Here is a 19,898-nt window from a genome sequence, read left to right as displayed (position 1 = left end):
AAGAGGGATCCGGATGGGCCAGCACTGGAGCCGAAGTAAACTGAGCTCTTAGTTGCCCAAAAGCCCTGTCCGCCTCAGCCGTCCACCGCAACCTTACAGGACCCCCCTTCAGCAGTGAGGTAATGGGCGCAGCAACCTGACCAAAACCCCGGATAAATCTCCGGTAGTAATTGACAAACCCAAAAAATCACTGCACCTCCTTTACCGTGGTGGGAGTCGGCCAATTACGCACGGCTGCAACGTGGTCCCTCTCCATCTCCACACCTGATGTGGAAATGTGATACCCTAGGAAGGAGACGGCCTGCTGAAAGAACAGGCATTTCTCAGCCTTGACCTACAGGTCATGCTCCAACAGTCGTCCAAGTACCTTGCGCACCAAAGACACATGCTCGGCGCGTGTAGCAGAGTAAATCAGAATGTCATTGATATACACCACTACACCCTGCCCGTGCAGGTCCCTAAAAATCTCATCTACAAAGGATTGGAAAACTGATGGAGCATTCATCAACCCGTACGGCATGACGAGGTACTCATAATGCCCTGTGGTGGTACTGAACGCTGTCTTCCACTCGTCTCCCTCCCGGATACGCACCAGGTTATACGCACTCCTGAGATCCAGTTTCGTGAAGAAGCGCGCCCCATGCATTGACTCAATCGCCGTGGCCATAAGAGGTAGCGGGTAACCGTACCTCACCGTAATTTGATTGAGACCTCTGTAGTCAATGCACGGGCGTAAACCTCCATCCTTCTTCTTCACGAAAAAGAAATTTGAGGCGGGTGAAGTAGAGGGCCGAATTGGGATTCAAAGACATATGTATCCATAGCCACTGTCTACGCTTGCGACAGGGGATACACGTGACTCCTGGGAAGCGCAGAGTCTGCCAGGAGATTTATCGCACAATCCCCCTGTCGATGAGGTGGTAATTGAGTCGCCTTCTTTTTACAGAAGGCGAGAGCCAAATCGGCATATTCTGGGGGGGATGTGCACGGTGGAGACCTGGTCTGGACTTCCACCATGGTAGCACCAACAGAAACCCCTATACACCTCCCTGAGCACACTCGCGACCACCCGTGAGAGCCCTCTGTTGCCAGGAAATAGTGGTGTTATGCAGAGCCAACCAAGGAAGGCCTAGTACCACAGGAAACGCAGGAGAGTCAATGAGAAAGAGACTGATTCTCTCCTCATGACTCCCCCGCATAACCATAGCCAAGGAGATGGTGGCCTCCTTGATTAGCCCGGACCCTAATGGTCGACTATCTAGATCGTGTACCGGGAAGGGTCTAACTATAGGAAAAATGGGGATCCCTAACCTAATGGCTAATGCTCTGTCTATAAAATTCCCAGCTGCGCCTGAATCGACGAGCGCCTTATGCTGGGAATGTGGGGAAAACTCAGGGAAAAGAACAGGCAGAAACAGTTGATCAACAGAGGACTCTGGATGAGTGTGGTGCAAACTCACTTGGGGTGACGCCACAGTGCCCTGCCTGTTGCCTCGACTCCCAGCGTAACCAACACGGCACCGACCGGCAGTGTGTCCTCTGCGGCCACAGATGGCGCACGTGATGGATCCTCCTCCAGTCTCCCTATGCGCAGCCCCTCCAAGCTCCATGGGCACCGGAGCGGGGGTGCTGGATGATGGAACCGACAGAGCCCCCTCTGGACGTCCGCGGGTGACCAGCAGGTTATCCAACCGGATGGACAAATCCACCAGTTGGTCAAAGGAAATGGTGGCATCCCTGCAGGCCAGCTCACGTCGGACGTCCTCTCGTATGCTGCATCGATAGTGGTCGATGAGGGCCCTGTCGTTCCAGCCTGCTCCGGCTGCCAAGGTCCGGAATTCCAGAGCGAAGTCCTGGGCGCTCCTCGTCCCCTGTCTCAAATGGAAGAGCCTCTCCCCCGCCGCTCTGCCCTCAGGTGGATGGTCGAAGACGGCCCTGAAGCGACGGGTGAACTCCTCGAAGTGGTCTGGCGCCGTGTCTCCTTCTCTCCACACGGCGTTTGCCCACTCCAGGGAACATTTCGGCATTTGCTGAATGGTTGATGAGAAAGTCCATATTGCAAATGTACGGTCCCTTACTAGACGTCCCCGAACGTTTGTAAAATTCGCGGACGGCGTCGGGCCGTGCACCGGGGCCAGATCTTCCGGGAAGTCATCGAACGGAGTCTCTCGGACATTCGGTTTCCGTTTTATAAAATGTTCACATTTTTGTCATTTTTCACCTGTCCCGGATTATATCACAAGAGGGCGAATGGAATCATATTGCAAATGTAACAAACATCACCAATCACGACGTGGCCTTTTCTCCTAAACGGAAAAGACTTCGAAGACGAAACTTGGTGAGCATTGGTTTGGCATAATGGGCAGTTGGCCCCGAACAAGACGGAGTCGAGGCCTCAACGCTTTTTGAGTTAAGGCCATTTTTCTGGGATTAAAGGTCAAAAATTAAAATAGAGCGCTAATTTGACCACTTCACGTCAAAGTACATGAGCCTACGGTGTCAGGAAAAAAAGAACCAGACATTTATCTATCGTCATTTAAGAGAAATCGTACAATGTACAATTGGTGATATTCACATTTTTTTTTTCAAATTCTCAAAAAAGTTACAGATCCAGTTGCAGCGTGTTCAGATGAATCCGTTAAGGCGGGTTTCGGAGATCTGTGAGATTTCTGTGATTTTCTGTGATTTTCTGAAATAACACACACTCGTTCAACCCTTTGTAAATAAGTCAGTTCTTAACGTAAAGACTTAAAACTCAATATTCTATAAGAGCCTAACCCAAGGAGGATATGTGTTCACTTTCAGCTTCCTGCGTCAACCAGAAGTGCCTTAAAATGGTGTCATAGGGGCTGTTTCGAAGGGTTAAAAAGGTCAGATCTTTCCACAACTTCATATGTGTGATTAGGCAACCCTCATGAACTGTAAATCAGTCATTTCTCCCAACAGATGTCAAAGAAAAGCTCTCACACACACGCACACATACACACACAGCAAGGATGGAGTGACAGAGTGCGGTGCTTAAAGACACACAGAGCCTGCAATGGCATTACCATTATCTCTAGGCTGTGCCGAGTTCAACGAGATGCCCCGCTTGACCGTAGCTCGCTCTGAGAGCAGCAGCTGTGAAAAAAGTAGGCCCAAAATTAAGCCTGCCCCTAAATTCCAGGTGCTTTTGGGGGACAACGGCGGAACCGTTAGGGTTAGAAGGACAATTTAACCACAGGAATGTTCCTAAGGTCCTCCCGATCTGTGCAAGCATAACCTTGACCATGTGGCATTAACCCTTAACAGTGAAAAAAAGGTGTTAACATCAAAAAGTTTGCAATGACTTTTCTCCCCATAGGAATACATTGCCAATTCCCCTTAATTCAACCTCAAGCCTATGTGGGTTATGAATGTCTTGTGAAGCTGTCTTTGATGACTATCCATCAGGCCACTATGAGGTCTACCTGTGTCGATTCTAAGCTTCCTGGAGCAACCAGAAGTTGTAAAAAACACCCTAAAGGTGTTTTGATTTAACCAGCCTGCAGATTGTGAAAATCACTGTATTCAACTCTGTGTAAATCAGTCAATTCTTAACCTCTATGGGCTAGGTCCCACCTACTCAACAGCCAGTTGAATCCTGTGGCGCGTTATTCAAATACTTAGATACAATTTTTCACAAATATGACTATTTTACACCATTTTAAAGATAAGACTCTCGTTAATCTAACCACACTGTCCGATTTCAAAAAGGCTTTACAACGAAAGCAAAACATTAGATTATGCCAGCAGAGTACTAAGCCAGAAATAATCAGACACCCATTTTCAAGCTAGCATATAATGTCACATAAACCCAAACCACAGCTAAATGTAGCACTAACCTTTGATGGTCTTCATCAGATGACAACCCTAGGACATTATGTTATACAATACATGCATGTTTTGTTCAATCAAGTTCATATTTATATCAAAAACCAGCTTTTTACATTAGCATGTGACTAGCATGTGACTAGCATTCCCACCGAACACTGCCGGTGAATTTACTAAATGACTCACGATAAACAAAAAGCATAACAATTATTTTAAGAATTATAGATACAGAACTCCTCTATGCACTCGATATGTCCGATTTTAAAATAGCTTTTCGGTGAAAGCACATTTTGCAATATTCTCAGTAGATAGCCCGGCATCACAGGGCTAGCTATTTAGACACCCAGCAGGTTTAGCACTCATCAAAGTCAGATTTACTATAAGAAAAATGTTATTACCTTTGTTGTCTTCGTCAGAATGCACTCCCAGGACTTCTACTTCAATAACAAATGTTGGTTTGGTCCAAAATAATCCATCGTTATATCCAAACAGCGGCGTTTTGTTCGTGCGTTCTAGACACTATCCTAAAGGCTAAATAAGGGTGACGAGCATGGCGCAATTCGTGACAAAAGAATTCTAAATATTCCATTACCGTACTTCGAAGCATGTCAACCACTGTTTAAAATCAATTTTTATGCCATTTTTCTCATAAAAAAGCGATAATATTCCGACCGGGAATCTGCGTTTAGATAAACAGACAAAGGAAAAGAAAGCATTCGGTCGAAGCGGGCACGCGCCTAAGCCCATAGTACTCTGAGTGGCCACTTGCCAAAAGCGATAAAGTGTTTCAGCCAGAGCCTGCCTCGATATCGTTCAACTTTTTCCCGGGCTCTGAGACCCTATGGAAGACGTAGGAAGTGTCACGTTATTGCACAGATCCTGAGTCTTCAATAAAAAGAGCCAAGATGAAACACTACTTCTCAGACAGGCCACTTCCTGCTTGAAATCTTCTCAGGTTTTGGCCTGCCATAGGAGTTCTGTTATACTCACAGACACCATTCAAACAGTTTTAGAAACTTTAGGGTGTTTTCTATCCAAAGCCAATAATTATATGCATATTCTAGTTACTGGGCAGGAGTAGTAACCAGATTAAATCGGGTACGTTTTTTATCCAGCCGTGTCAATACTGCCCCCTAGCCCTAACAGGTTAACATAAAGACTTAAAACTCAGGATTCTGTAAAGGCTTACCCCAATGAGGATATGTGTTTACTTTTAGCTTCCTGTGCCAACCGGAAGTGCCTTAAATATGGGTCACAGTAGCTGTTTTGAAGGGTTAAAAAAGTCAGATCATTTTGAAACGTCATATGTGTGACTAGGTAACCCTCATGAACTGTAAATCAGTCATTTATCCCATCAGATTTGCAAGAAAAAATTATACACACACAGCAAGGATGGAGTGACACAGTGTGGGGCCTAGAGACACACAGAGTCTGCAATAGTTACCTTTGTTTGAACTGTCAAAGAACCCTCAGACCTAGAGCTCTGAAACTTTAGAAACCTGTTCTAGAGCTCAAGTCGATAGTGCACGGTGAGTTATGTGGCTCTAGACGGTTCTCAGACCGAGAAACAGCCTCGTACAGTTGCAATAACTTCAATTAATTTTGACATCACGAAAATTGCGACATTTAGAAATGTCCCAGAGTCACAAGACTAGGTGCATTGAAACCGCCTCGGCCCATCGAGACGGACCCCAACGTTTCTGTCCGATAGCTCATTCAAGGACCCCGTAGCAACGCCCGGAAAAAGTGGATTTTCAGCACCAATTAAGGTCGTTGCTCGGGCACAGAATGACCTATCGAGCCAAAACTTGGGATTTGGGGTCGCCTCACATAGACCTACACATAATGTCAAAGCTGGACCCGCAGCTAGAACGTAACTACGTGTTTTATGTTTTTTTATGGTTTAAACTGAAGGCGCTGTGAATTATGGGCCTGCTCTGAAATATGTGATTGTTGGCTTCTAAACGAGTTGGAAAAAGTGGATTTGGTGTCAGATGGTATCAGTTTGGTGTCAGAATGACAATATGTTTAAACAGTGATGTACAATCACCAAAATGACATTCTGAAATCAACACCAACGAGCGATGACAAATTCGTGATGCTAAATGCCCATTGAAACATATTGCAAATGTAACGCACATTTGCAATGTGATTCAACAGTGAAAAAACATCACCAAATGGACATGATGAAATCAACACAATGAGCGATGGAGTGGAACCACAGTCACTGCCCGGCCATCCCGAGTTCATCGGGCCAGTCAATTTTGCATTTCTGCAGTATTTTTGAGCATGTCAAATTCGTGATGGTAAATGCCCATTGAAACATATTGCAAATGTACTGTGCATTTGCAATATGATTCAATAGTGAAAAAATATCACCAAATGGACATGATGAAAACACCACAACGAGCAATGGAGAGGAACCACAGTCACTGCCCGGCCATCCCGAGTTCATCGGGCCAGTCAATTTTGCATTTCTGCAGTATTTTTGAGCATGGCAAATTCGTGATGGTAAATGCCTTATGAACCTGTCTTCGATGACAATCCATCAGGCTACTGTGAGGTCTACCTGTGTCGATTCTAAGCTTCCTGTAGCAACCGGAAGTTGTTAAAAACACCCTAAAGGTGTTTTGATATAACCAACCTGCAGATTGTGAAAATCACTCAATTCAACCCTGTGTAAATCAGTCAATTCTTAACGTAAAGACTTAAAACTCAGGATTGTGTAAAAGCCTACCCCAATGACAACGTGTCGATTCTAAGCTTCCTGTGCCAACCGGAAGTGCCTTAAATTGGGGCCACAGTACCTGTTTTGAAGGGCCGCAGTGGTGGGTAGTATATGGGACTTTGGTGACAAAACGGATGGCACTGTGATAGACTGCATCCAATTTATTGAGGAGGGTATTGGAGGCTATTTTGTAAATGACATCGCTGAAGTCGAGGATCGGTAGGATGGTCAGTTTTACGAGGGTATGTTTGGCAGCATGAGTGAAGGATGCTTTGTTGTGAAATAGGAAGACAATTCTAGATTTAACTTTGGATTGGAGATGTTTGATGTGAGTCTGGACGGAGAGTTTACAGTCTAGCCAGACACCTAGGTATTTGTAGTTGTCCACATATTCTAAGTCAGAACCGTCCAGAGTAGTGATACTGGATGGGCGGGCAGGTGCAGGCAGCGATCGGTTGAAGAGCATGCATTTAGTTTTACTTGTATTTAAGAGCAGTTGGAGGCCACAGAAGGAGAGTTGTATGGCATTGAAACTCGTCTAGAGGGTTGTTAACACAGTGTCCAAAGAAGGGCCAGAGGTATACAGAATGGTGTTGTTTGCGTAGAGGTGGATCAGAGAATCACCAGCAGCAAGAGTAACATCATTGATGTATACAGAGAAGAGAGTCGGCCCAAGAATTGAACCCTGTGGCACCCCCATAGAGACTGCCAGAGGCCCGGACAACAGACCCTCCGATTTGACACACTGAACTCTATCAGAGAAGTAGTTGGTGAACCAGGCGAGGCAATCATTTGAGAAACCAAGGCTGTTGAGTCTGCCGATGAGGATGTGGTGATTGACGGAGTCGAAAGTCTTGGCCAGGTCAATGAATACGGCTGCACAGTATTGTTTCTTATCGATGGTGGTTAAGACATAGTTTCGGACCTTGAGCGTGGCTGAGGTGCACCCATGACCAGCTCTGAAACCAGATTGCATAGCGGAGAAGGTACGGTGGGATTCGAAATGGTCGGTAATCTGTTTGTTAACTTGGCTTTCGAAGACCTTAGAAAGGCAGGGTAGTATAGATATAGGTCTGTTGCAGTTTGGGAAGAGTGTCCCCCCCCCCTTTGATGACCGCAGCTGCTTTCCAATCTTTGGGAATCTCAGGCGACACGAAAGAGAGGTTGAACAGGCTAGTATGGGTTCCATGTGTGTGTCTGCTAGGCTTCCTTTAGGACAGGGCCAGTGAAACCCAAACACAGTGTCCCATGTGGATCCGCCTGCTCTCCCTGCAGGCCTCCTCGCTCAAACTAAATAAAGACCTGCTTCTCTGCAGACTACAGATCCTGCAAAATACTCAGAGTGCAGAAACAAAACGTACATGTGTCACGACTTCCACTGAAGGTGGCTCTTCTCCCTGTTCGGGTGGTGCTCGGCGGTCATCATCGCTGGTCTACTAGTTGCCACTGATCCTTTTTTCTTTTTCGTTTGGTCTTGTCTGTTTTGATTGTGCACCTGTTCCTTGTTTAGGATGATTATTGTGGGTATTTATTTTCTCCCTACCTGCTTTGTTTCGTGCGGGTTTATTTTCGTTTCCCTGTTTTTATGTTGGGTGATGTGATTTTGTTCATTACTTCATTCAGGTGTTTTCCCTAGATTTTGTTCTAGTGGTGTTTTTGGACTGTGTATTTAGGTCCTGTGCCTGTATGTTTTGGATGGACTTTATTAAACACTTTTGATTGCATTTACTCCTCTCCTGCGCCTGACTCCTACACCCACCTCTCGTAGAGAGCCGTGACAGAAACCCGCACCACAATTATGGAGTCAGCAGGAGCAGATGCGCCCTCCCCCTCCATGGAGGAGCGTGTACACCAACATACAGCCGTTCTCCACCAGTTGGGAACGGCTATGGATCAGGTACTGGCGAGAATGGAGAGATGGGAGAGGAGTGGTATCCCTACACCATCATCAGCCACTCTTCAGCCTGCACCACCACCCACTCCAACGGTATCCAGCTCCAGCGGGATTCGACTCGCGCTCCTGAGGGAGTACAATGGAGCGGCTGCCGGGTGCAAGGGGTTCCTGCTCCAATTAAAGCTTTACCTGGCAACCGTTGGCCCAACTCCCTCGGGAGAGGAGAGTGTTAACGCCCTCATCTCCTGCCTTTCGGTGAAAGCCCTGGAGTGGGCCAACGCAGTTTGGGAAGGCCCAGACTCAGCGAGGGAGGATTACCCGAGTTCACCCGCCTCCAGGCTGTGTTCGACCATCCACCTGAAGGTAGAGCGGCGGGTGAACGTCTGTTTCATCTAAGGCAGGAGACGAGGAGCGCACAGGACTTCGCGCTGGATTTCCGGACCCTGGCCCCAGGCGCAGGGTGGAATGAGAGGGCCCTGAAAGACCATTATAGGTGTAGCCTATGAGAGGACGTCCGCAGGGAGCTAGCTTGTCGGGACACCTCCCTTACCTTGGACCAGTTAATAGACATGTCCATTCGACTGAACATCTTGCTGGCTGCCCGTGGGCGTCCTGATCGGGTCCTGCTCGTTCCACCCCCCAGCCCACCTGCTCCGATCCCCATGGAATCGGGAAGTGATGCCGCTAGGCCGACTGGAGGAAGAGCCTCCTCCTGCACCAGTTGTGGTCATAGAGGACACACTGCTGACTGGTGCTGGAGGAGCTCGTCTGGGAGTCAAGAGGGCAGGCAGAGCGCTGCTCGAACATCCCAGGTGAGTCCGCACCAGACTCACCCAGAGCTCCCTGTTGGTAAAATGTATGTGTATGTTTCCTTTCCTGAGTTTTCCCCTCACTCCCAGCATAAGGCGCTAGTAGATTCAGGCGCAGCGGGGAGCTTTATTGATTGTGGGTTCGCTAATAAGTTAGGGATTCCCTTGGTTCAGTTGGACCAACCCTTCTCCGTGCACGCCTTAGATAGTCGACCACTAGGGTCAGGGCTGGTCAGGGAGGCCACGGTTCCACTGGACATGGTGCCGCGAGGGGGGCGTGAGGAGCGGATTAGTCTCTTCCTCATTGACTCTCCTGCGTTTCCGGTGGTGCTGGGGTTTCCCTGGTTGGCTGATCACAATCCTAAAATTTAGTGGAGACAGGGGGCTCTAGAGGGATGGTCAGAGGAGTGCTCAGGTAGGTGTTTAGGTGTTTCCATCGGTGCGACGACGGTGGAGAGTCCAGACCAAGTCTCCACCGTGCGCATCCCCCCCGAATATGCCGATTTGGCTATCGCTTTCTGTAAAAAGAGGGCGACCCAATTACCACCTCATCGACAAGGGGATTGTGCGATAGACCTCCAGGTTAACGCTGCACTTCCTAGGAGTCACGTGTATCCCTTGTCACAGGAGGAGACAGTGGCTATGGAGACATATATCACTGAATCTCTGAGACAGGGATACATTCGGCAATCCATGTCACCCGTCTCCTCGAGTTTCTTTTTTGTGAAGAAGGATGGAGGTCTGCCTCCGTTTATTGACTATCGAGGTCTAAATTCCATTACAGTGGGGTTCAGTTACCCACTACCTCTCATCGCCACGGCGGTGGAGTCATTCCACGGAGCACGCTTCTTCACAAAACTGGATCTCAGGAGCGCGTATAACTTGGTGCGTATCCGAGATGGAGATGAGTGGAAAACCGCGTTTCGTACCACATCTGGCCATTTTGAGTACCTTGTCATGCCGTATGGGTTGAAGAATGCTCCAGCAGTTTTCCAATCCTTTGTAGACACGATTCTCAGGGACCTGCACGGGCAGGGTGTGGTGGTCTACATCGATGACATTCTGATCTATTCCGCTACACGCGCCGCGCATGTGTCCCTGGTGCGCAAGGTACTTGAACGATTGTTGGAGCGTGACCTATACGTCAAGGCCGAGAAATGTGTGTTTTCCAAACAATCCATCTCCTTTCTGGGGTATCACATTTCCACATCTGGGGTGGTGATGGAGTGTGACCGCATTGTGGCCGTGCGTAATTGGCCGACTCCGACCACGGTCAAAGAAGTGCAGTGGTTTTTAGGGTTTGCCAATTACTACCGGAGGTTTATCCGGGGTTTTGGACAGGTGGATGCTCCCATTACCTCACTGTTGAAGGGGGGGCCGGTGCGTTTGAGGTGGTCGGCGGAGGCGGACAAAGCTTTTGGTCGTCTGAAGGCTCTGTTCACCGATGCTCCCGTCTTGGCACATCCAGACCCCTCTTTACCATTCATAGTGGAGGTGGATGCGTCTGAGGCTGGGGTTGGAGCTGTGCTTTCACAGCGCTTGGGCACACCCCCCAAGCTTCTTCCCTGCGCTTTCTTCTCTAGGAAGCTCAGTCAGGCGGAGCGAAACTATGATGTGGGGGACCGGGAGTTGTTGGCTGTGGTCAGAGCCCTGAAGATGTGGAGACATTGGCTTGAGGGAGCGAAACACTCTTTTCTCATCTGGACTGACCACCGTAGTCTGGAGTACATCCGGGCGGTGAGGAGACTGAATCCCCGTCAAGCTAGGTGGGCGATGTTTTTCACCAGATTCCGCTTCACCATCTCGTATAGACCAGGTTCCCAAAACACTAAGGCTGACGCACTGTCCCGTCTCTATGATACCGAGGAGCGGTCGATCAATCCCACTCCCATACTTCCGGCCTCTTGCCTGGTGGCACCGGTGGTGTGGGAGGTGGACACGGACATCGAGCGGGTATCACGATCAGATCCCCCTCCACCAGGTTGTCCAGCTGGTCAGAAGTACGTTCCGCTTGGTGTTCACGATAGATTGATCAGATAGGCTCACACACTACCCTCCTCTGGTCATCCAGGTATTGATTGGAAGGTGCGGGGTCTTAGAGGGAGGTACTGGTAGCCCAGTTTAGCTAAGGACGTGAGGATGTACGTCTCCTCCTGTTCAGTGTGTGCTCAGTGTAAGGCTCCTAGACACCTGCCTAGAGGGGAGTTACAGACCCTTCCCATTCCACAGCGGCCTTGGTCCCACCTGTCGGTGGATTTCCTCACCGATCTTCCTCCATCACAGGGGAACACTACGATCCTGGTCGTTGTGGATAGGTTTTCTAAGTCCTGCCATCTCCTCCCTTTGCCCGGTCTGCCTATGGCCCTGCAGACCGCAGAGGCCCTGTTTACACACGTCTTCCGGCCTGAGGACATTCGTTTCTGATCGGGGTCCCCAGTTTACATCCCGGGTGTGGAGGGCGTTTATGGAGTGTCTGGGGGTCTCGATCAGCCTGACCTCTGGTTTTCACCCCGAGAGTAATGGGCAGGTGGAAAGAGTTAATCAGGATGTGGGCAGGTTTTTGCGGTCATATTGCCAGGACCGGCCAGGAGAGTGGGCAAGGTTCGTCCCATGGGCCGAGATGGCCCAGAATTCACTCCGCCACTCTTCCACGAACATATCACCATTTCAGTGTGTGTTGGGCTATCAGCCGGTCCTGGTACCATAGCATCAGGGCCAGACCGAGGTTCCTGCGGTGGAGGATTGGGTGCAGCGCTCAAAGGAGACCTGGAGAGCCATCCAGGAGTCTCTTAAACGGGCTGGTGGATGGCAGAAGGTGAGCGCTGACCGCCACCGCAGTAAGGCTCCAGTGTTCGCGCCGGGGGACCGGGTCTGGCTCTCGACCCGAAACCTGTCCCTCCGCCTGCCCTGCCGGGAGCTGGGCCCACGGTTTGTATGGCCATTTAAAGTCCTGAGGAGAATAAACGAGGTATGTTATAGGTTAAGGCTCCCCCTCACTATCGTATTAACCCCTCGTTTCATGTGTCTCTCCTCAGGCCGGTGGTAGCTGGTCCACTGCAGGACGCTGGAGTGCGGGAGGTCCCTCCGCCCCCCCCCCGGACACCGAGGGGGCACCGGAGTACACTGTACGGTCCATCCTGGACTCTAGGCGCCGGATGTGGGGCCTGCAGTACCTTGTGGATTGGGAGGGGTATGGCCCGGAGGAGTGGTGCTGGGTAAGGAGGGGGGACATCTTGGACCCATCATTGCTGAGTGAATTCCACAACCGCCGTCCGGATCGCCCTGCGCCTCATCCTCCGGGTCGTCCTCAAAGGCCGGCGTCGACGCGCTGTGTCGGGGGGGGGGGGGGTGTACTATCACGACTTCTACCGAAGGTGGCTCCTCTCCCTGTTCGGGTGGTGCTCGGCGGTCGTCGTCGCCGGTCTACTAGCTGCCACCGATCCTTTTTTTATTTTTCGTTTGGTCTTGTCTGTTTTGATTGTGCACCTTTTCCTTGTTTAGGTTGATTATTGTGGGTATTTATTTTCTCCCTACCCGCTTTGTTTCGTGCGGGTTTATTTTAGTTTCCCTGTTTTTATGTTGGGTGATGTGATTTTGTTCATTACTTCATTCAGGTGTTTTCCCTAGATTTTGTTCTAGTGGTGTTTTTGGACTGTGTATTTAGGTCCTGTGCCTGTATGTTTTGGATGGACTTTATTAAAAACTTTTGTTTGCATTTACTCCTCTCCTGCACCTGACTCCTACACTCACCTCTCGTAGAGAGCCGTGACAACATGTTTCTTTATGTTTTCTGCAGGGCTGAATGTCGGTTGTTTCTATGCTGTTTCCACACTGCTGAACCGGATGATAATTGAGCATTATCCAGTAAGTCTCACCCCAAATCTTAACCCAACTGGCCATGACCTGCAGTTATAGCCACACTTATTCAAAGGAAAATATTGAGTTGTTCCCTCCCCAAATAAGTAAAATATTTATTTCCCCGAAGGGTGAAGAGGTGAATGCTGGGAGAATTGGCCTCACCATTGTCATTGCCGGGATGGTGGGGTCCCTCATATGTGGGATCTGGTTGGACAAGACCAAAACCTACAAGTAAGACACTCTTATCCCTCCTAGGACTGAACATTTGAGAGTACCCAAGAAAGACTTAACTGAAATTAAACACACATTATTACATCAGAATTATGCTCCTAGATACAACTCTTTTTTTGTGACTTTGATATCTCAGTGGGTCTTTCTTAGAACTAAGTAACTAAATAAGGTAACATACACAAGGTCCCCAGTCCCCACCTAAGACACATTTCATACGATTATAATAGTGTGGCTGTAGCTGATTGCTGACAAGGCTGCTGACTCTAATCTTTAATCTGATGACACAAGAAGATTCCCAGGAAATGTCATGATCCTCTGAAGCTTTTTGGTCAAGCTCTGTAATCAAGTCAGTCAACCGAACACTTTATTTAGATAACATTATCTTCGTTTTCTGACACCATCAGACTCCATCTAGTGGTTATTATGTAAATATTAAACATGAAGGAAACAAGAATGTGGTTAATGTAAGTCATGTCAGTCACCAAAACTCTATTTGTTTGCAATGTTGTAATTTGTCCATGTTAGAAAAGGTTTAGTAACTGCTGATGAGTCATCTTTGAGACCTTTTGCCCTGTTAATTACTGATTAAAAGGTGATTCGTGGAAACTATTGTGTATAGTCTAGTTAATTCTGCTTTCATGCTCAAGCAGTAACCAGATTCACTGTATCTACCTAAGCTTACTCGTAAGTCGTATATATTGTATCCCAATAACTTATTCCTTGTCAAACATACCATAGCTTGAAAAGGTAACAATCAGTAATGTTGTGATACTTTCTTGAGCTCCGGGTTACAAAACAGTAAACCCAATATGATATTGGATGGGCTGGGCTCTTGCACACAACAGCCTCTCTCATTAGCCACTCTAAATGAAGCACTTTCTGCATGAAAGTCTTTTAAATCTCCTATTCAAAGGCAGGCTTCTAGGTGGATGAAGTATTTGTGTTGGAAGTGGGAACCACTGAGGTTCTGGAGGAACTGAGTGTGGAATCTGATGCGTCTCCCTGCATATCTAAGCTGACAGGCTTTGTCCAAGCATCCTATCAGCTGAAGTACTGGCCTGTTGGAATGGAAGCTCCGGGGACATTCATGCAGTCATTCAGACATCTGCACAGACAATGTCTAATTCCGTTTTACCTTTCTATTTGTTTTAGTCAAATAAAACAGGCTGTTGTTTCTCACCACAGAGCAGCCATTCATCAAACACCTTCTGACCTGATCTTGAACAAACAATGATTCATCTATGTGGTTCAGTAGCAGCTGACACCCAGTTTTACACATTTATGAATAACAACTACAGTACCAAAACCAAGTGTTTACCTGCCAACCTAGCCCCCTAACCCTCACTTCACCCAGCAGTCTAAAACAGAACAATTCTTCACATGCCATTTTAATATATTCAGCCAAAGCAGTCAACCCATATTTCTGTTGTTGACATACATCCATGTGAGAGAGTCACAGGACTAAGTTGTATTAACAACAACAGCTGAGTGGAGCAATGTTTCACTTGTGGTTGTACAGGAAGAGCTTCACCATAGTAAGCATGTTGATCTAGGCCAGAATATGCCAGAGTTATGCTAAGGGGGTCTTAGGAATCTTGTTTTTCTTCTCATAAAGAATGGGATGGGAGGTGTTGACAGTGAAGCCACAGCCAGCCTCATCCAACAGTTCTGCATGCCAATTGAGAACTGGAACTTGTTGCTGGTGCTGTGTGTAGGTCTCACAGGCAGTGTTGCCCCTGGGAAGTTTCAGGACTGGGACTTTTCTTAAGTGCTTTGTGGCCATGTTATGTAAAAGCAATATCCAGATGAGATAAAAACATTGCAGACTCATTCAAATCCTATATGGGTTATACAATATTGAGCAAGGCTGTCACAGGCGTCGAAAGGATTAGACCAAGGCGCAGCGTGTATAGTGGTCATCTTTTACTTTTAATGAAAAGCACTTCACAACAAAATAATAAACGCTCAACAGTTCCGTCAGGTACAATCACTAAACGGAAAATAAACACCCACAAGACCCAAAGAAAAACAGGCTGCCTAAGTATGGCTTCCAATCAGAGACAACAAAAGACACCTGCCTCTGATTGGAAACCATACTCGGCCACACATGGAAAATGAAACATAGAAACAGAAAACTAGAACACATTCCCCTAGAAACAAACCAACCCCAAAACACCCAAAACAACCCCCCTGCCACGCCCTGATCATTCTACTATGGCAAGATGACCATTCTCACTGGTCAGGATGTGAAAAAGGCACCAAATAAAGTTAGACATTTTTTGTTTATACATACATACATACAGTAGATTTCATACAGGCAAAAGCAGGATAAAACAAACTAATATTATTTACCTCTCTCCCCAGACAGACTACCCTGGCTGTGTATCTCATGTCCTTCATGGGAATGGTGGTCTATGCCTTCACCCTGAACTTAGGCCACATATGGGTGGTGTTTGTGACATCAGGGGCTCTAGGGTAAGAGTGAACAAACACTGTGAGCAAACACAATGATGTTTGTGAATGATTTGCATTTCTCAGCTATTCCCACCCCTAACATGTCAGTTGTAAGAGAGGGTAGACTAGGCCTTCTTTTCTGGTCGCACTCCAAGAACACTGTATGCTATTTACATTACAAACTGTCTCCTTGCTCTTTAAACAGCCACTCTGTGAGAAGAGACAGACAACATCTTGAGACACTGATTAGTTGTGTTAAAAGAACATTTTTTGTAAAGTGTTGTGGCAGACAAGCTAATTTTAATGATTCTGTGCAACATTCATTATTTTACCTTGGCATTGAATAAGTATGTTATCATTTGTTAATTGATGTGTAAAGGAGATGACCAAGAGCTGAAGGTTTAAAGGGTATGCTAGGTAATGGCCTCAGAGGGTTTTTGATTGTGGAGTTGATTTTCTCTCAGCATAGTCAGCAGGCATGAAATGTAAAAGTGCTCTTTAGCTCAAGTACCAACAACACCGATAAACCTCCTATGTCTTTAGGTTCTTCATGACTGGATACCTGCCACTTGGCTTTGAGTTTGCTGTGGAGCTGACCTTCCCAGAGGGTGAGGGCACCTCCTCAGGCCTGCTCAACTGTTCAGCTCAGGTAACAGGGACCATACTAATGACAGCATCGAAAGGTTTGTTGTATGCATGAGGTCTACTGTATGTATGAATGTGTTTAGAGATGATCAACTCTCATGCTGACTCCGCTCATTTGCCCTCCATCTTCCAGATATTTGGGATCATATTCACCATCGGTCAAGGGAAGATCATAGACCACTTTGGCACATTCGCTGGGAACATCTTTTTATGTGTCTTCCTCCTCATAGGGACCATCATGACAGGTAGAGTTTGCCCCCCCCCCCCCCACCCCAGAGTAGCTTTACAGTTGATTGAACATTGGACTCCTCTGCCTGCAGTTGTTATAGTTAAGCACAGTGACATGTTATGTGATCCACATTATATGGGGCTCTAGTAGTGCATGACTCATTGTGTCAGTCAAGCAGACATTGCATAACAGCTGTGTCTAACATTCATCATGGAGTAATAATGCCCTCTAGTGACTTATAATGATCATGATGAAAATGAACACATTTTCTATATACAGTAGGACATTTCTCATATTGTTTCAAAGGCTATACATGTCCTGTGTATTCCTAAATATGTATGCTATGTATGACCCATGCATTCCTGAATATATGTTTCTGAGAAGTGCCTTTCCTCTCTCTAAATCTTACAGCATTCATCAAGTCTGACCTCCGACGGCAAAAGGCCAACCATCTGGCTGAGAATCAGGTGGTGAGTGTAAGTGTGTCTGTTTCTGCTATTTGGTGTCCAGTTAAAGGGGATGTGTCGGATACTGCCCCTGGCTGATGCTCCATTCAATGGACTATTCTGGCTGGCTGCTTCTCTGGGAATGGGTTCCCCTTGCTTGCTGTGGAGTGGACGCAGGGGTTACAGGCAGGTGTTACACACCACCATGCTTTTCTTCAGCTTTCTGAAAACATCCCAGGTGTTTCTGAAAGCATGACTCTGCACCTGCTGTCAGTTCTCCAACTCGCTGTATTTGATTGTATGCCTTGCGGGTGTTTGATACAGAATTTATGCTTGAGAAGTTTCTGTTTCATTCGACACAATCACCTGTTTTACAAAGATGCCTTTTGTCACAGATTATGACTACAGTTTGCAGAACTATAGAAAGCTATCACACAATATCAGGGTGAATTATCATTCTCGTTTATCTGGAGTATAAAACTACAATAATATTACACTGATTCATACTGTTTCATCACACTGTAGTTTACAGTAGGCAATTACACTCATTTGGTAGCAAAATAAATCAGATAAAAATGGCAAGCTCACTCAATATAAAATGGAATTTTCACAAACTAAATGAGCTTTAATCATATAATAGATTCATAATAAACTTCAGGCTCAACTCACCAGTGGTCAGGGATGATGAGATGTTCAAGATCAACTTTAAATCATTAACAATACTTTCATACCTAACAAATCCATTCTGCTCAGTGCTTGTATTCTTTCTGTTATGAGAATATCGCTATCACTTCTTTTATCTCAACGCAGGTTGGGAGCTTTACTCACTTAATTTATGCAAAATTACGATAATCCCATTAATCCAGTTTTATGCCATATCATTTCCACCCCCAGTCCTCATTAAGAGGAGGCTCTCTCTAGAAGCAGGTGGAGTGCTGGAATTAGAAGCCAGTGTTATGGGAGGGCCTGGTAAGGGCAGAGGGATTATGGTGATGGGGATGATGGCGGTGGTGGAGGAGCCCTTGGCCCCTCTTGTGCGTGATTCCCTAGCTGTTGTTCCAGGCTGCAGGCTCCCCATCTCGGGTACAGGACTACGGGGCCACAGCACCCAGCAGCCCACAGGAGCAGCAGTCCTGACACTAACCTCACTAAAACCCAAACACACACCTGCCAAGGTAGGGGCATCAAGTCTTTGAGGTTATATCACACAAGAAAAATGCTGCAGCTGCAGCTGCACAGTACTGTACAAAATGCAATCATAAAGAGCACTGGTATTGGTGATGTGTTGAGAACTGCCATTGGAAGATAAACACATCAAACACTTAATTTACTTATAATCTTTTCAAAATACTGTAGTCTATAACCCACCTCAATATGGTGAAAAGGTCTTAAACAAAGACATGGCACTTGCTATTTCTGCTAAGTGAAAATATCAATAATGTGGATTGAGATGCCTTGTGGGATTAGCCAAAATCGATTACAGGGATTGGTAAAGCATTAGGGTCCAAGCAGGTTTGGGAGTTAATATCTGGACAGTGTACTGCACTTTAATTATAAGTATCAGTAAAACTAATTTTCTGTCAGCTAAGCAGTGAGTGAGGCACTAAAGTACTGTAAAACCTTGGTGGAAATAAAGTGTTCATGCAAAATCTTTTGTTGAAGGATGCCGCTTGCTGCTTGAGTGCAATATTAGTGCTTTGAACTATTTGTGCTTCGGTTGATCATCCTTCTCAAAGCAAAGCCCTACTATATGAGCTCATTGGAAAAATAATCACCCTTTTGTTTATTGTGTAGCACAGACCTTTTCACTTCCAGTTCAGTTTTTTAAGTGAAGCTAATAAACCCCAGAGGAAATGTTTTGGTACCTTACAAAAACGGTTAGCAGATCAATCAGCTGTTTCTGTCTTCCAGAGAAAGATGATCATTACCTATAAATTGTATACATTACCTGTAAATTGTGGATTGATGTGCTTCTTGCATGAAACATATATTGTTTTGATGACAGCAATACTCGTATATTCTGGTACAGGTATTCCCAAACGGGCAATGCCGTCGGGGGTACGCCAAATAAAATGTGAATCACATTTAAAAGTATTTTTTCTCTCGCCTGAGTAGCCTCGTTTCACTGCCAAAAATGTAATTAAACCTAGTGTTCAGTGAAATAACAACACAATGTAAAATACAGGTAGCCTGGTCTAATAATTAACATCCAGTCGCATTAACCGTTACTCTCTTGCGGGAAACCTTCACTCTTGCGCAGACATTTAGAAACAAAACATGACAATTAGAAAAATAAGCCACTGGAGTTTTTTAAATGAGAATAAAGATGACTTTCGAGTAGTAATACGTATAAAAGCAACAGATACTATTAATAAAAGGGGTTAGAAGTGTCTTATATGGTGAGCTACAGAGTGGCTAGGACAGGCAAGCCCCATGCTATTGTGGAGGACTTAATTCTTCCTGCTGCCGCAGATACGGCTGGGACAATGCTGGGGGAAAAGGCAAACAAAACTATACAGACAATGCCTTCATCAAACAACACTGTTTCATGACACATCAGTGACATGGCAAGAGATGCGTTGAAACAATTACTGTTTCGCATACAAGCCAGTGAATTATATACGTTACAGCTGGATGAGTCAACAGATGTGCCGGGCCTGGCACAGCTGCTGGTATATGTCCGTTACATTTATGAGGGGGTCAATTAAGGAAGACATCCTCTTCTGCAAACCACTGGAAATTAGGACAACAT

General features: G+C 46.5%; 1 protein-coding gene across 4 annotated transcripts in view; it reads left to right on the top strand.

The window, feature by feature from the left end:
• The window catches only part of flvcr2a (FLVCR choline and putative heme transporter 2a), a 51,013-nt gene that overhangs the window by 21,660 nt on the left and 9,455 nt on the right, over positions 1-19,898 (top strand). The window contains exons 4-10 of one of the 4 annotated variants that reach the window (XM_014182463.3): positions 13,080-13,147; positions 13,269-13,372; positions 15,737-15,847; positions 16,370-16,475; positions 16,605-16,716; positions 17,112-17,170; positions 18,209-18,321. In XM_014182463.3, the coding sequence (XP_014037938.1) occupies positions 13,080-13,147; positions 13,269-13,372; positions 15,737-15,847; positions 16,370-16,475; positions 16,605-16,716; positions 17,112-17,170; positions 18,209-18,283 (635 nt within the window). In that variant the 3' untranslated portion in view covers positions 18,284-18,321. Of the gene's footprint in view, positions 1-13,079; positions 13,148-13,268; positions 13,373-15,736; positions 15,848-16,369; positions 16,476-16,604; positions 16,717-17,111; positions 17,177-18,208; positions 18,322-19,898 lie in introns of all 4 variants that reach the window. The other 3 variants (XM_014182394.3, XM_014182447.3, XM_014182330.3) reach the window with 3 other exon arrangements.

Source organism: Salmo salar, chromosome 01 (genome assembly GCF_965601325.2).
Source record: "Salmo salar chromosome 01, fSalSal1, whole genome shotgun sequence".
Classification (NCBI taxonomy): domain Eukaryota; kingdom Metazoa; phylum Chordata; class Actinopteri; order Salmoniformes; family Salmonidae; genus Salmo; species Salmo salar.
Note: the sequence above shows the minus strand (reverse complement) of the source record. Positions and strands in the feature narration are given on the sequence as shown.